A 12,734-nucleotide genomic window follows, 5' to 3' on the forward strand; every position below is an offset into this window, starting at 1 on the left:
GAAAGTGCCGGCATGTGAGCGCCACACCTCAACGACCGCCACAAGCCAATGGGGCTATACTCAGACGCGGCCTCCACCGGGGCAGCTGTGGAGGGGCATCACTCCTCCCCTTTCTTGATAGGTACTTAACCGCTTCATCTTACATCCGAACAACACGACCTCTGTCTTCATCGCCGGTTTCCCTTCAGCCTTTTCTTCAACCTAAACAACCCTTTCGCCGCTTATCAAAATGGATCGCATCAAGGAGGTTAGTTGTCCAAAAAGTTCCATGCTACCCCGCCATGGCAACCTAAAAGGAACCGTTGTGGAGGGGTAAACTATCGTCGGTCGTCGACCCATGCTAATATGGCGATGGTGGATAGAAAATGAACCAGCTCCGTCTGGAGGCCGACGAGGCCAGTGGCAAGGTTGAGGAGCTCCAGAGCAAGGTCAAGGTTCTCGAGCAAGAGAACCTGTCAAAGGAGCAGGAAATCACCTCTCTCCAGCACAAGAACAACCTCCTCGAGGGCGAGGTCGAGAAGCTTGAGAACGCCGTCAAGGATTTCAAGAAGGCCGCCGATGAGGGCCAGCAGCACGGTACTCAAAACGAAACTCTTCAGCGAAGGCTGCAACTCCTCGAGGAGGAGGCCGAGGATGCCGATAAGACACTCCGTGAGGCCAACGAGAAGTACGTTGAGACCCCCTAGCAAGCCCCCTTACCGCCATTTCCACAACCATCAAATTTGAGCACCATACATGATGCAACGATTGACAGAGTGATTCTCTAGGCTCCGACAGACCGACGTCAAGGCCGGACACTTCGAGCGAAAGGTGCAAGCCCTTGAGAACGAGCGTGATCAGTGGGAGTCCAAGTACGAGGAGATGTCGCAGAAGTACACCACTCTCCAGAAGGAGCTGGAGGAGCTCCAGGCCGAGATTGGCAACATCTAATTTATTCTCAACCTTTCACACACTCGCGCCGGATGCAGGATCCATGTTCGTTAGCATGTCCGCAGACATCAGTATACTCGTCCAGTTGTATGGTGCCTTGGTTGCAGGTATTTCCAGGTGTTGGTCAGATGAGCGAATGGAGCAGTTGCCGCATGTCATGTTACGTTTCTACTACTAGCTGATTGAAGCTGGCTTTTCTCAAAGGGTATCTTTTGTAAATTGTGCGCTTCTTACATCCTTCTATGTTGTCCAAATCCATTGAGCTCAAACGTACTTTATCATGCCCTCCTCTTTGCCTTCTTGATTCTCTGCTTCTTATCCGTCAACTGCCTCTCGAACTTGGTCTCGTATCGGAACTTCTTCTTCTTTTTCTTGGGTTCCCGTCGTGACTTTGCTTTTTGATCGTCCTTCGGTTCTTCAACCTTTTTGTCCTCCTCATTATCCTTATCGTCGACTTGGGATTTGTGTAATCCATCTCTTGTCACAGAAACAGATTCGACCGTGACAGTGGTATAACGATCTTCGTCGATGTACTCCTCTTCGTGGTCAACAATATCCAGCTCTGGCTGATCAGGAAAACCGTCCCACTCCCCGTCTTCCTCGTCAGATTCCTGCTCAACTGCTCCAGCAGCTGCCGACTCCTGCAATAATCTGTTTACGGTCTGGACGTGCTCTTCGACATCGCGCTTTCGTTCTTCTCGTATCTAAGCAGAATGAATTAGTACCATTCGAAATTAACCGTCGTAATTTCGCCTGAAAATTTGGGCGTACCTGTTTTCGCAATTCCAGCTTCTCCTGGCGAGCCCTCTTGGCAGCCTCTTCTTGAGCATTCTTGATACGCTGTTGCTTGCGCTTATGGAAACCAGTCAAATATTCCTGTCGCGCCTCAAAGTCGAAGTTAACCTCCTCGACAGCAGATGTCATCTTTCGCTTCTTAGATGGCGGAGGCAGAATGCTCTTTTTGGGTCTTGGTTTGGCGAACATGATTGCTTATGTGTACAATAGTCGTGGAGTGCAGATAAAAACTTGAAAAGGTATTGAGTAAACTATTTGTTGGCTACAATAGCAAGAATAGGTAGCATCCTGAACATCGAAAAATCCACAGTCGCGAAACTTTCCCAGGGAAGCTCCACAACGGAATGGATCCCAGCTCTCACCGAGGTGTGCATATAACGGGGCTTTGTATGCACCGGGATAGTTACGTAAGGTGGCTGCTACTGCATCAGCTCTCTCAATGCTAGCATTATCATCACAAGCTGGAATCGATAGGCAGACACAACGCCCAATAACCAGCAAATATCATCCGTGATGCGTCTTCAAATTCTCGCCAGCGCTCTTGCGCTCAGCGGTTCCGCCGCCGCGTTCTCAGACTCATGGCCATTGGTTATGTTTTCTACCTCCAAGTATGACGCGCGCCTCCGTGTCCTATCTTTCTATACTTGGAGCTCCCTACTGACGATGACGATCAAGGTTCTCCGATGCACCCAGCAACAACCACATCCAGACGCGATCCCAAGCTCTCGAGCAGGTCCAGGACCTCTTGACTTCATGTCCGACTGATAATTACGTCCTGATTGCTCACGAGGGTGTCAACGCGGCTGATCTTCGACGACCGAACTCCATGCCCAACCTTCACCGTGCTATCGACCGCAAGGAAATCCAGGGTAAGCTTATTGTGCCCGAGGTTGTTGGCGAGTCGATCGATGCGCCTGCGATCCAGGACTATATCAAGAGGGCGTGTTACGAGCAGGCAAAGAAGGTCAAGCCTCATTTCATCGTAATCAAGGCTTCGACCAACGAGCAAGGTCCGTTATAGGTTGAAAGCCGCTTCGAGTTCAAATTCTGACCATATTACAGACGTTATCAAGCAATGGGAGGAGAGTGAGCAATGGCTGAACGATTCATACACTGTACTTTTCGTTGGCACGCCATCCACCAAGGCCAAGACGGCCGCATCTAAGTCCGAGAAGACCATCTACGAGCCCGAATTCATCGAGCCCCTGCACATGGACTTGAAGCGCGATGTCTCGGACAATGCAGAGAAGCCTGGCAACGCCACACGCGATACCCGTGGTCTATTTGAGAAGTACCAGTTCTTTACTCCTGGTAAGCTTCCCTGGCATAATTTGCGCACCCTTGACTTCGTACTAATTAATTGTAGGTATCTTCATGGGAATCATCGCTGCCATTGTGTTGTTCTCCCTGCTTGGCGTTGGTCTGCGGGCTCTGGCTAGCCTTGAGGTCTCCTACGGCGCTTTTGAGAAGGACATGGGCCCTGCTGCTCAAAAGAAGCAGCAGTAAACCACTTGTACTAAATAAACGAGCACTGTTCATGTATCGGTCTTCCATGTGGAATGATACTTGTATATCAGATTACGGAGTTTGGGTTCCTTTGGTGCGACTTGATGGGAGGATTAGTATCGGCATGTAATGTTGCGAGCATCAGCTGTAGACAGGACAGGACATAGGGTCGGGGATCCAGATAAAGGGTCTTGGCCCAAATTTATTGAATACTTTTTCCAGATGCGATTCAACGCTATTAAGACATTTAACGCCAAACTCCGTTATGACACCTCCGGTCACAACAACCTGACCTCTCTAGTGGTGATGCATCGCCAATGGGCTTTTGCAAACGTAACTAATCTTGAATCGTATTGTCATCTTTATACCAGGTGGCTGGGCAGCAAAAAGTTGGCAATACCCTCCTTGACGGCGTATTCGTGCCCACAGTTGCCACAAACGAGTTTTCCCTCGGACATTTGAGTCTCGAGAAGAAGATGGTGAAGATCCTTGAGGGTCTTCTCATCAGCTCGAAGCTCAACTGCTGTGGGAGGCTGTTCAGGGAGCTGAGGGAAACCCAACTGTAACATGAAAGTGTCAGAAACTTGTTTCAACAACACACGGCGAGTTTCATGATCGCCTTGTTCTCGCTAACTCACCTCAGAGGCCGTTGTGCAAAGAGCCGTCCAGTCAAGACGGGGAAGCACGTTGAGGATCATGTCAGGGTTCAACTCAATATCGTCTTGGACGAGTTCAGCGTCCTTGGGGTGAAGAGGGTATGAGTCTTTAGAGGACTTGCAGGCCTTGACGGCGCAAGTGAGGAAGTTGAGGCTGAGGACCTTCATCTTGATTCCGGAGAAAAATGAACAGAAGCTGTGTTAAACAAGGTAGTCGTATAAGAGATCGAGAATCGTAAAATTGATGTTGTCTAATACTTACACAACTTTTTTTCTTCTATGGCGGGGGGGCGGACTTGGTGGTGAAGTGAGCCCCACGTGACAGGGATGTTTGTACTAGGTAGAGCTACGTGCTACATCATTGACAAGACGGAATATAATGCCAATTCACCATAAATTTAAGCTATAGTTCTACAATTGATAAGGACGAGCAGTAGTAGTTGGTATAGATCGAAACACAGATATGGTCTTGATATGGTCGGTGTTGTATTGTCTCTTATTGAATAGTGAGTCTCGAGTCGCTTAGAATCGAGAGCGCTGACGGGCGTGGCGAAGTCCAACAAAGACAAGACCAGCGACAACAGCAAAGAGGCCAGCCTTCTGGAGAGGAGACCAACCAGCGGAAACCTCCTCCGCAGCGAATTCAGATGTGCCGTAAAGGTCTAATTGAGGCGAAGGCTACGCATCAGCAAATCCGGCCTTTTTAGGATTATCAATGAGGGCGAGGCAACGGACTGGTGCAAAACAAGAGTGTTGCCTCTTAGAGCTCAACGTGAATACCTTCAGGGGGGACATCAAGCTCGCCGCTCTTGGCGATCTTGACCGCCTCGACGGGTCGGTCGGCACCGCCAGTCTTGGTGTTCTCGATCTTCTCGACGATGTCGTAGCCCTCGAGGACCTCACCGAAGACGACGTGCTTGCCATCGAGCCACCTGGGGATGGTTGTTAGTATTGCGATTGCAATTGGTTCATTGGAGACGGAGTTGCACTTACGAGGTGACAACGGTGGTGATGAAGAACTGGGAGCCGTTGGTGTCGCGACCGGCGTTGGCCATGGAGAGGAGACCCTTCTTGGTGTGCTTGAGCTTGAAGTTCTCATCCTTGAAGCGGTCACCGTAGACTGAAGGCAAATGTTAGCAATTGGTGGATGGATTGGAGCGAGACGAAGCTATCGCAACCTACTGGACTTGCCACCGGTGCCGTCACCCTTGGTGAAGTCACCGCCCTGGATCATAAAGTTCTTGATGACACGGTGGAAAGCAGAACCCTCATAACCAAAGCCCTTCTCACCAGTAGCCAGAGCGCGGAAGTTCTCAGCTGTCTCGGGGACAGTCTTGCCGTAGAGGCCCATAACGACACGGCCGAGCTTCTGGTCACCCTGCTCAATGTCGAAGAAGACCTTGTGGGTGATCTTGGGGCCCTTGGCAGCCTCAGCTGTCTGGGCGAGGAAGAGGAGGCCGAGCCCAAGGACCAGGGCCGACACGAAAAGGCGACGAAGATTGAACATGATTGTTGTTTCTCTGATGACCAAAGAATACAAAGACGGAGGCAGAGAAAGGGAAAGGTTGGAGAGGAGGGACGGGAAGGGACACTTATACCGTAGAGATAGCCACTGACCGGGGGGAGCTGGTCCCCGCTGCGTGCGCAATTGGGGGACCTACACGCTAAACTACCTGCAGATGGTCCCCGCTGCCGGACTGGGAGTGGAGAGCTCACTCTGCGTTCCAGCATGTTTCAGCGGCTAAAGCCACCGGAGGAGCGAGTTCTTTCATTGGTGCCCTGCGCATTTAGGGCCGTGAGGCGACAGAAAAGATTCGACATGATGAATATGGGCTTGAACGTAGAGTTACACTAACTTTTAAGTCAGAGCCTCATTCCCCTGTCGCGGCTCACTTCTCCAGTGGACCCCGCCGTGCTGGAGCTCCCTGGTGGCCATCTCGTACACTTTGGTGCAGCAATTAACCCGAGTTTTACCGAATTGTCCATCTTTTTCCAACTGCACGTCTGGTCGGCTTCGGTTTGGAGATCTAGGCATGCGACTGTGATACCCACGATAATCTGTCACCATGGTATGTTTGCACCCTGTTCTTGTCCCTCAAACAATTGGAGTTTAACAACAAACAGGTTTTCCTCGCAGGGGTCAGCTTCGGCGACCAGAAGCTCGTCAAGGTAAGTCTGGCAGTAACCGAGTGCTCTCATCCATTCTCACACCATACCCTCCGATAGAAAGCCCTCGAGTCCTTCTATGCCCTTGGGCCCACAGTATCTGCCCGAATTATGGCAAAATACTCGATTCACAAGCTCGCCAAGGTCGGATCCCTCGCTCCCAGAACCGTCACCTCCATTACGGCCGAATTATCACAAATGACTATCGAAACGGACGCCCGCCGCTTGTTACAAGAGAATATTCGACGACTAAAGGATATGGGATCATACCGGGGTAGACGCCACGCAATGGGTCTGCCAGTCCGTGGTCAACGAACAAGGACACAGACGGCGACGGCCAACAGACTCAACAGGGTGGAACGACGAGGTTAAGCGCATCATTGGAAGAGTGGGTTACCTGGAATTGGGTATGAAGGTCGGCAAATATCCCCCGAGAGGATGTTATGGCATGTCTAAATGCTAGAGAGAATACACCGAGGAGAGACAACCAGCAAGGCTATCTCCTTGTCATACCAGACTTGTATATATAATGTACGATCAAATGGAAATGAAATCTATATGGCCGCGTTCAAGCGCGGTACTAACAACTTTACGCATGTCCCAATGAAGCCTCTTGAGCTTCGTCAAACTTCATCTTTGGCAAATCATCCTCTAGGGGCAGCTGCCCATTGGCCTGCAGCTTAGCAGCAACAGTGTCGACATCTTTCCACACACGTAGCAGATTACCTCCAACAACCTTGGCTGCATCAACATTGCTGACACCCTGTCGAAGGAGTTCGGCTATCAGGTCAGGATATTTGGTGACATCTTCAAGACCTGCAGGAACAGATGGAATGCCGTCAAAGTCGGTGCCGATACCAACATGATCGTAACCGATCAGGTTACCGATGTAGATAATGTGTTGAGCTGCGTGTGCAAGAGTCGAGTTCTGGGGATAAAACTCAGGAAGACCATTTTCATTTCCGGTGTCAACACAAGAGATGAAGTCAGGGGCGATGTTGACCATGACTAGGGAGTTTCGCTTCTTGACGAGTTGCAGAACATTGTCCTTGACGTTTCGAGGATGAGGGCAGACGCTCCAGGCGGAGCTGTGAGAGAAGATGATGGGGGCTTCAGAGCCAGCCCATTCATCCTTGCCGCCTAGTACATCCAACATAGTATCCTCGCTAGCATCATTGGTTAGGATTGGGTTCATGGCGGGAAGTGAGTCCAACATACCTGACATGAGAAAGATCAACAATCATGCCAATGCGGTTCATCTCGCCGATAAGCTTGCGACCCAGGGGGCTCACGCCTCCCCACAATGGCTCAGCCTTCCGGTCAGGGTCTGACAAAATCGCAGCATCGGCAAACTTGTTGTGACAGTTATGAGTCAAGGTAGCGTAGCGCACACCAAGCTCATGAAAACGACGGAGGTTAGACAACTTGTTGCCAATCTGATGTAGACCCTCGATACCAAAGGGTGAGATGAGCTTGCCCTGCTTGAAGGCCTCAAAGGCGTTAGAGCTGTCGACCTTTTCAGAGAAGTGGCTAGGATAGACCGCCTGCAGCCTGCTCATAACGTCAATCTGGTCCAATGTGAACTGTACGCCTATATATGTGATTAGCAAGCCATATGAATCAAGAACCATGATAGCTTACTCGAAGCATAGTTCTCGTCTGAGAAGTCGGAACCATTTGATGGACATGGAGCAAACAGACTCCAGAATGCACCACCACTCTGACCCTGGCGAAGACGATGCAAGTCAACGTGTCCAGGAAGCCCACCCTGCTCGAATGGCTGGGTGAAGTTGTCATCATAAATCTGGTTGCCATATGCGAAACGTAGCACGATTGGAAAGTCAACATGCCCGTCTGGAGTTACTATGTCAATACACATCTGATCATGACAAGGGCACAGGTCTCCATACCTATCAATGGCGTATGGCTGAGGATATGTCGTGCTCGCTCCTCGGGCGTTCGCAATCCGTTTCCATAGCGAGGAACACCATTGTAACGATTACTGACTGGCCTATGCAACAGGCTGAGCCCTAAGAGTGCTAAGAAAATAGCTATGATAGTCTTTCGAGGTGTTAACTTGGGCGTAGAGGGAGCTTCATGATGTGAGCCTGTATGAAGTTGGGATAATAAGCCTCCCTTGACTGATCTGTTTGCGCCCCTGGTTCTCGATGGCCGAGTGGTATTGTATGATAGGAGGAGAGGTTCCTGCCGCCCCATTGTGATGACAAAATGAAATGAACAATGAATCAATGCAAGGAGAGATTGATGTGAATAAGAAAGTGATATAACGCTGTAGATGAGTTGAAGTCGTTGAGTTGGGCAAAGTTAAAGGGCACAGGGATCAAGATGTAACGCCCTGAACTCACGGGCTGACAAATACGGTACGCTCAGACAGACATCTGTCAGTTGTTCTGGGACTCAACTCGCACAAGAAGAGGATATCCAAATTAAATACAAAATATGCCATTAAATCTACAGGTTTCTTAGGTAGCTGACACGAAGGATTCTGGCTATTTGATTTGGCATAGAAAACAGAACTCCCCAAATCTGGTTCCAACGGGCAACCTAGGTTTTGATTTGGATGACCTCTGGCCAAGCCATGGAGAGGCTAACCACTTCTGGGTAGAGGAGCAGCGGACACTAACTTTATGAGGTATACCTAGCTTCACATATCAACCACGAAAGAGGACATCGTCAAACACCATCAACTCGCTCTCATTGCCTTACATATCTACTATTATCATGCACTTAGTCCCCAATCATAGATGAATACATGGTGCTTAGCAAGAGAAGAAACACCTAGAAGCGAGGGATAGTCAGAGTACTCTCAGGTTTCAATCAAACGGCTTGAAAGTTTTGAACACAATTGTCTGCTTCGAATGAAAGGTGGAGGCTGCCTTAGCGCTCGTAGGTACTTAGATGGCTCTACTGTTCCGAGATGTCCGTTAGGGCATTTCCAGTAATTATGCATATAATAGTTATGCAAGTGTGCAAGCTCAAGGGTACCTATGCCACTACGGTGAACCCCAAAAGCCAGAAGAGCAATTTTAGCCCCACTCTCAGTCCGTTATGACACCGTAACTAAAACGGTATTCTCCGTTTTCTATAGTTGCATGGAGGAGGCATTGGATACGAGAGTCTTTCTCTTCATAATTCGAGAGTACGATCTGATGTAGCTATTGATCAAGGCTTTCTCTTATGAGTTACTGAAATAGAGACAATTTATGATAAGTTTTGAAGAGCTGTATAAAATTTAGATAAGTTTAGATTATGTTATTCCTAAAACTTAGACCATATTCAGATTTACGATCCATGAGATGGACTAAATGATCGGAAAAGCCAGGTTCCGATTCCGGCGGGGTGGTTCTTAAGGTCGTGAGTGGGAGTGACTCCCAACGTCGACTTTTGGAGGGGCAGGCCTGAAGTCAACCGATCTCTGTATAATTCCTCAGGTACGCAAGATGTCGAGTCAGTCAACAGAAGAGAGGCTCGCCCTCATCAAGGAAAATCTCGCCGAGGTTCTCAATCCCGAGATCATCGAGTCCATCCTCGCCGAGGGCAGAAACCCAAAGATCTATTGGGGTACCGCTACAACTGGCCGTCCGCACTGTGGTTACTTCGTGCCCGCCGTCAAGATAGCGCAGTACCTCGCTGCCGGTTGCGAAGTCACTGTGTTGCTTGCCGACATCCATGGCTTCCTCGATAACCTCAAGGCTCCAATTGAGCTCGTGGAGAAGCGCGCCGAGTACTACAAATTCGTTATCACTGAAATGCTTAAGGCCTGCGGAGTCCCCACCGATCAGCTGCGCTTCGTCTTTGGAAGCTCCTATCAAAAAACCGCCGACTATGTGATGGATCTCTACAAGCTTGCCTCAGTGGTATCCGAGCACGATGCCAAGAAGGCTGGCGCTGAGGTGGTCAAGCAGACTGGCAATGCGCCCCTAAGTGGCCTTATGTACCCTCTACTACAGGTATTGGATGAGCAGTATCTCGACTGCGATGTTCAGTTTGGTGGTGTCGATCAGAGAAAGCTTTTCACAGCTGCCACTGAGTGGTTGCCCAAGCTCGGATACCGAAAGGTGCGTTTGTGCCCTCTGGATAAAACACAGTATACTTACTGACTTTATAAGCGTGCCCATCTCATGAACCCCATGGTTGCTGGCTTGAACGGAAACAAGATGAGCTCAAGCGATGAGAGTAAGAGCTTCGTCCCGACACGCCTGATGTGAAGAAATGCTAACAGATGACTTTTAGATAGCAAGATCGACCTCCTTGACGCACCTGACGTTGTGGCCAAGAAGATTCGCAAGGCTGAGTGTGTTCCCAAGGAGGTTGAGGGCAACGGCGTCCTTGCACTTGTGGAGTATGTCTTGCTGCCAGTTTCTGGCTTGAAGGCCGGTTTTCGATCGTTTAAGGTCGAGAGGCGTGAAGGCGAACCCCTGGTCTACAGCGATATTCAGAAGGTTCACGATGATTACCGAAACGATGTGGTATGTTCTCTTGATGGATGACGTCATCACTGAAGACGGTTACTAACAGGATACTTTCTAGTTGACACCCCAAGACCTGAAGGCTGCCGTGACCAAGGGATTCCACGAGCTTATGAGCCCTATCCAGGCTGAATTCGAGGCCTCAAAAGAGTGGCAGGAGGTCACATTGAAGGCCTACCCCCCACCCGTCAAGAAGGAAAAGAAGGTCAAGAACAGGGGAACCCGATTCCCCGGAGCCAAGGGCGGTGAGAACGCCGAGGCCGAAGTGACGAAGAAAGCCGAGGACTTGACAATCAAAGACGTGCAGGCGACTGAGGCCAACCCTACCGCATAAGGAAAAACTCAAAAATAAAACAAAGAGAAGAAGCATCTTCCAAAATACAAACAGGGTCACATTTACGATTAGCGATTCAATGATGTTAGCAAGAGTCTGAGATAAACAAAAGTGTTCAGTAGCCAAGTAGAAAGACTAAGACGAAATGATATATTGAAACATGTAAAGAATTGTAAATTAGTGCCAAAACTATCTGAGTGAGACATTGGTTTTTCTCCAGCCGAAATAGTTTCCCAAACACCCCATACCAACCCATATATAGTGATTATATTTACCTGCGCATGGCATGCCTGCCTGCTCAGCCTCCTTTCTACTCGCCATTGAAGCAGCAAGCATCGTAGACGGAGTAGTACCAGCCCTCCCTAAACTCAAATCCAAGGGCAGAAACAGCAGCATCGTAGAGCTCACACTGGTTGCTAGTGGTGATACCAATGGTCTTGCAGTTGTCAGTCTTGTCACACTCTTCCTGACACTGGCTAAGGGTATAATCGTAGTAGACTTGGATGAGATTGCTGTTTGCGTTGCTGAAAAAGCCAGTCTTGGCACAGGTGAGCTCAGAGCGGGCAGGACAGCTGGAGGTAGCAGCAGCGGAGGTGGTTGTGGTAGGCTTGGAGGTGGTGGTAGGGGCGACGGTAGTGGTGTCGAGAGTGGTCTTTGGCTTCGAAGTGGTTTCGGGGACTGATGTTGTAGTGTAGGGAGCAGTACTAGAGTCCTGTGTGGTATGAGGATCAGAGGTTGTGTCCTGCTTAGCAGTTGAGGTAGTTTTGGCGGCAGGCTCAGTAGCCTCAGCTTCAGAAGTAGGATAAGCAGATCCATTCGTAAGGGTTTCAGCAGAAGAAGTTGTCTCGTCGACAGGGTATCCAGTAGTTGTCTCCTTAGCAGTCGCAGGCTCGGACTCGTCTTTGGTGGTGCTGGTGACTCGCAAAGCGGTAGTAGAAAGAGAAGTCTTGGTCTCAGACTTGCTCGCAACATCAGTGTAGGCAGTAGAAGTTCCGGCTGCGGTCTGTTGAGTGGTAGAAACAGGATACTGAATAACAGAGCTTGAGGCATGAGGTCTACAAGGGCCAGCTTGAGCTCCGATGGCAAAACCAGCCACGAGGGCGGTGATGAAAGTGTTGACTGAAGGCATTGTAAGAGAAGTAATGTAACTAATACCTAGTATAGGAGAATAGAATATAATAGAAAGGAAGAATGAAGGAGTGAGTGAGTGATAGTGAGTCTTGCAGTAAAAGAGTGAACTGCAAGCTCTCTATATAGTAACAACAAAGGTAACTGACAAACAATGAATTACACCAGAAAGGAAATGACCTCACCCTTTTCAGAATGCAGGCTCCTTTATAAGGGGACCGACCAACCCTCAAAATTGAATATCAGGGCCCATTCTGGGACCAATTCAGGTTGGTCGGTCCCTTGGCGAAAAGAGATGATGTCCCTATTTGGAACCTCGACTACGAAAAGCACTTACATCAGGGCATGGTCAAAGAACCTAGGGAAGTGTGTGAGTGGGGGACGCAGGTCCCCGAGCGCTAAGTAGTGAAGGGGAGCGACCAATTATTGGTTTGGAGGGGGAGGAGACGCCAATTAAGGGCGGTTCGTTTAGAGGAAGCATCGTAAGTTTTTGGCCGACGTTACCGGAAATAACTGGCCCTTCCTTGTTGCGTTGGCATCAACAAGGGCTCTTCTGGTTGCCTTTTCCTCTGGGCATGCAAGTTTACGAGCTGCTGAAGATGGAGATGGAGATGGAGATGGAGTTGATGGATGGCTCGGCAAGAAGCGATACACGTGATGTAGATCATCTGAAGATCGTAGATTTACCCGTGCAAGGCAAGCAGAATACTACCTAACGACAGGGTTGAA

The 12,734-nt window shown here is 49.5% G+C and overlaps 9 protein-coding genes across 11 annotated transcripts; 4 read left to right on the forward strand and 5 right to left on the reverse strand.

Annotated features, from left to right (window-relative positions):
* The first annotated feature begins 34 nt into the window (after positions 1 to 34).
* On the forward strand, positions 35 to 2,037 carry FVEG_07813 (hypothetical protein). The gene is made up of 3 exons (XM_018896500.1): positions 35 to 247; positions 363 to 667; positions 768 to 2,037. Exons 1-3 carry the CDS (start codon positions 230 to 232, stop codon positions 928 to 930), a joined length of 486 nt encoding a protein of 161 aa, XP_018753979.1. The 5' UTR covers positions 35 to 229; the 3' UTR covers positions 931 to 2,037.
* FVEG_07814 (hypothetical protein) lies at positions 1,053 to 2,068 on the reverse strand. The gene is made up of 2 exons (XM_018896501.1): positions 1,702 to 2,068; positions 1,053 to 1,634 (listed from the first exon to the last, which is right to left on the reverse strand). Exons 1-2 carry the CDS (start codon positions 1,912 to 1,914, stop codon positions 1,209 to 1,211), a joined length of 639 nt encoding a protein of 212 aa, XP_018753980.1. The 5' UTR covers positions 1,915 to 2,068; the 3' UTR covers positions 1,053 to 1,208.
* A 20-nt stretch (positions 2,069 to 2,088) lies between these two features.
* FVEG_07815 (hypothetical protein) lies at positions 2,089 to 3,459 on the forward strand. Its single transcript, XM_018896502.1, has 4 exons — positions 2,089 to 2,333; positions 2,401 to 2,735; positions 2,788 to 3,036; positions 3,092 to 3,459. The coding sequence occupies exons 1-4, from the start codon at positions 2,239 to 2,241 to the stop codon at positions 3,229 to 3,231; spliced, it is 819 nt and encodes a 272-aa protein (XP_018753981.1). The 5' UTR covers positions 2,089 to 2,238; the 3' UTR covers positions 3,232 to 3,459.
* FVEG_07816 (hypothetical protein) lies at positions 3,352 to 4,143 on the reverse strand. Its single transcript, XM_018896503.1, has 2 exons — positions 3,870 to 4,143; positions 3,352 to 3,791 (listed from the first exon to the last, which is right to left on the reverse strand). Exons 1-2 carry the CDS (start codon positions 4,053 to 4,055, stop codon positions 3,594 to 3,596), a joined length of 384 nt encoding a protein of 127 aa, XP_018753982.1. The 5' UTR covers positions 4,056 to 4,143; the 3' UTR covers positions 3,352 to 3,593.
* Positions 4,144 to 4,177: 34 nt separating this feature from the next.
* FVEG_07817 (peptidyl-prolyl cis-trans isomerase B) lies at positions 4,178 to 5,561 on the reverse strand. 3 transcript variants are annotated; one of them, XM_018896506.1, is made up of 4 exons: positions 5,070 to 5,561; positions 4,881 to 5,007; positions 4,623 to 4,819; positions 4,178 to 4,549 (listed from the first exon to the last, which is right to left on the reverse strand). In XM_018896506.1, exons 1-3 carry the CDS (start codon positions 5,392 to 5,394, stop codon positions 4,648 to 4,650), a joined length of 624 nt encoding a protein of 207 aa, XP_018753985.1. In that variant the 5' UTR covers positions 5,395 to 5,561; the 3' UTR covers positions 4,178 to 4,549; positions 4,623 to 4,647. The 3 variants fall into 3 exon arrangements, with proteins under 3 accessions (XP_018753985.1, XP_018753984.1, XP_018753983.1); XM_018896504.1 differs by having other exon boundaries at positions 4,211 to 4,549; positions 4,668 to 4,819; XM_018896505.1 differs by having other exon boundaries at positions 4,178 to 4,819.
* A 308-nt stretch (positions 5,562 to 5,869) lies between these two features.
* FVEG_07818 (30S ribosomal protein S13) lies at positions 5,870 to 6,797 on the forward strand. The gene is made up of 3 exons (XM_018896507.1): positions 5,870 to 5,956; positions 6,012 to 6,056; positions 6,114 to 6,797. Exons 1-3 carry the CDS (start codon positions 5,954 to 5,956, stop codon positions 6,423 to 6,425), a joined length of 360 nt encoding a protein of 119 aa, XP_018753986.1. The 5' UTR covers positions 5,870 to 5,953; the 3' UTR covers positions 6,426 to 6,797.
* FVEG_07819 (membrane dipeptidase) lies at positions 6,374 to 8,584 on the reverse strand. The gene is made up of 4 exons (XM_018896508.1): positions 7,964 to 8,584; positions 7,695 to 7,907; positions 7,272 to 7,644; positions 6,374 to 7,219 (listed from the first exon to the last, which is right to left on the reverse strand). The coding sequence occupies exons 1-4, from the start codon at positions 8,268 to 8,270 to the stop codon at positions 6,643 to 6,645; spliced, it is 1,470 nt and encodes a 489-aa protein (XP_018753987.1). The 5' UTR covers positions 8,271 to 8,584; the 3' UTR covers positions 6,374 to 6,642.
* Positions 8,585 to 9,462: 878 nt separating this feature from the next.
* On the forward strand, positions 9,463 to 11,047 carry FVEG_07820 (tyrosyl-tRNA synthetase). Its single transcript, XM_018896509.1, has 4 exons — positions 9,463 to 10,132; positions 10,184 to 10,250; positions 10,308 to 10,543; positions 10,605 to 11,047. The coding sequence occupies exons 1-4, from the start codon at positions 9,515 to 9,517 to the stop codon at positions 10,875 to 10,877; spliced, it is 1,194 nt and encodes a 397-aa protein (XP_018753988.1). The 5' UTR covers positions 9,463 to 9,514; the 3' UTR covers positions 10,878 to 11,047.
* Positions 10,991 to 12,475, reverse strand: FVEG_07821 (hypothetical protein). The gene is made up of 2 exons (XM_018896510.1): positions 12,343 to 12,475; positions 10,991 to 11,996 (listed from the first exon to the last, which is right to left on the reverse strand). Exon 2 carries the CDS (start codon positions 11,925 to 11,927, stop codon positions 11,067 to 11,069), a length of 861 nt encoding a protein of 286 aa, XP_018753989.1. The 5' UTR covers positions 11,928 to 11,996; positions 12,343 to 12,475; the 3' UTR covers positions 10,991 to 11,066.
* Between the last annotated feature and the right edge of the window lie 259 nt (positions 12,476 to 12,734).

Source organism: Fusarium verticillioides, chromosome 3 (genome assembly GCF_000149555.1).
Source record: "Fusarium verticillioides 7600 chromosome 3, whole genome shotgun sequence".
NCBI lineage: Eukaryota > Fungi > Ascomycota > Sordariomycetes > Hypocreales > Nectriaceae > Fusarium > Fusarium verticillioides.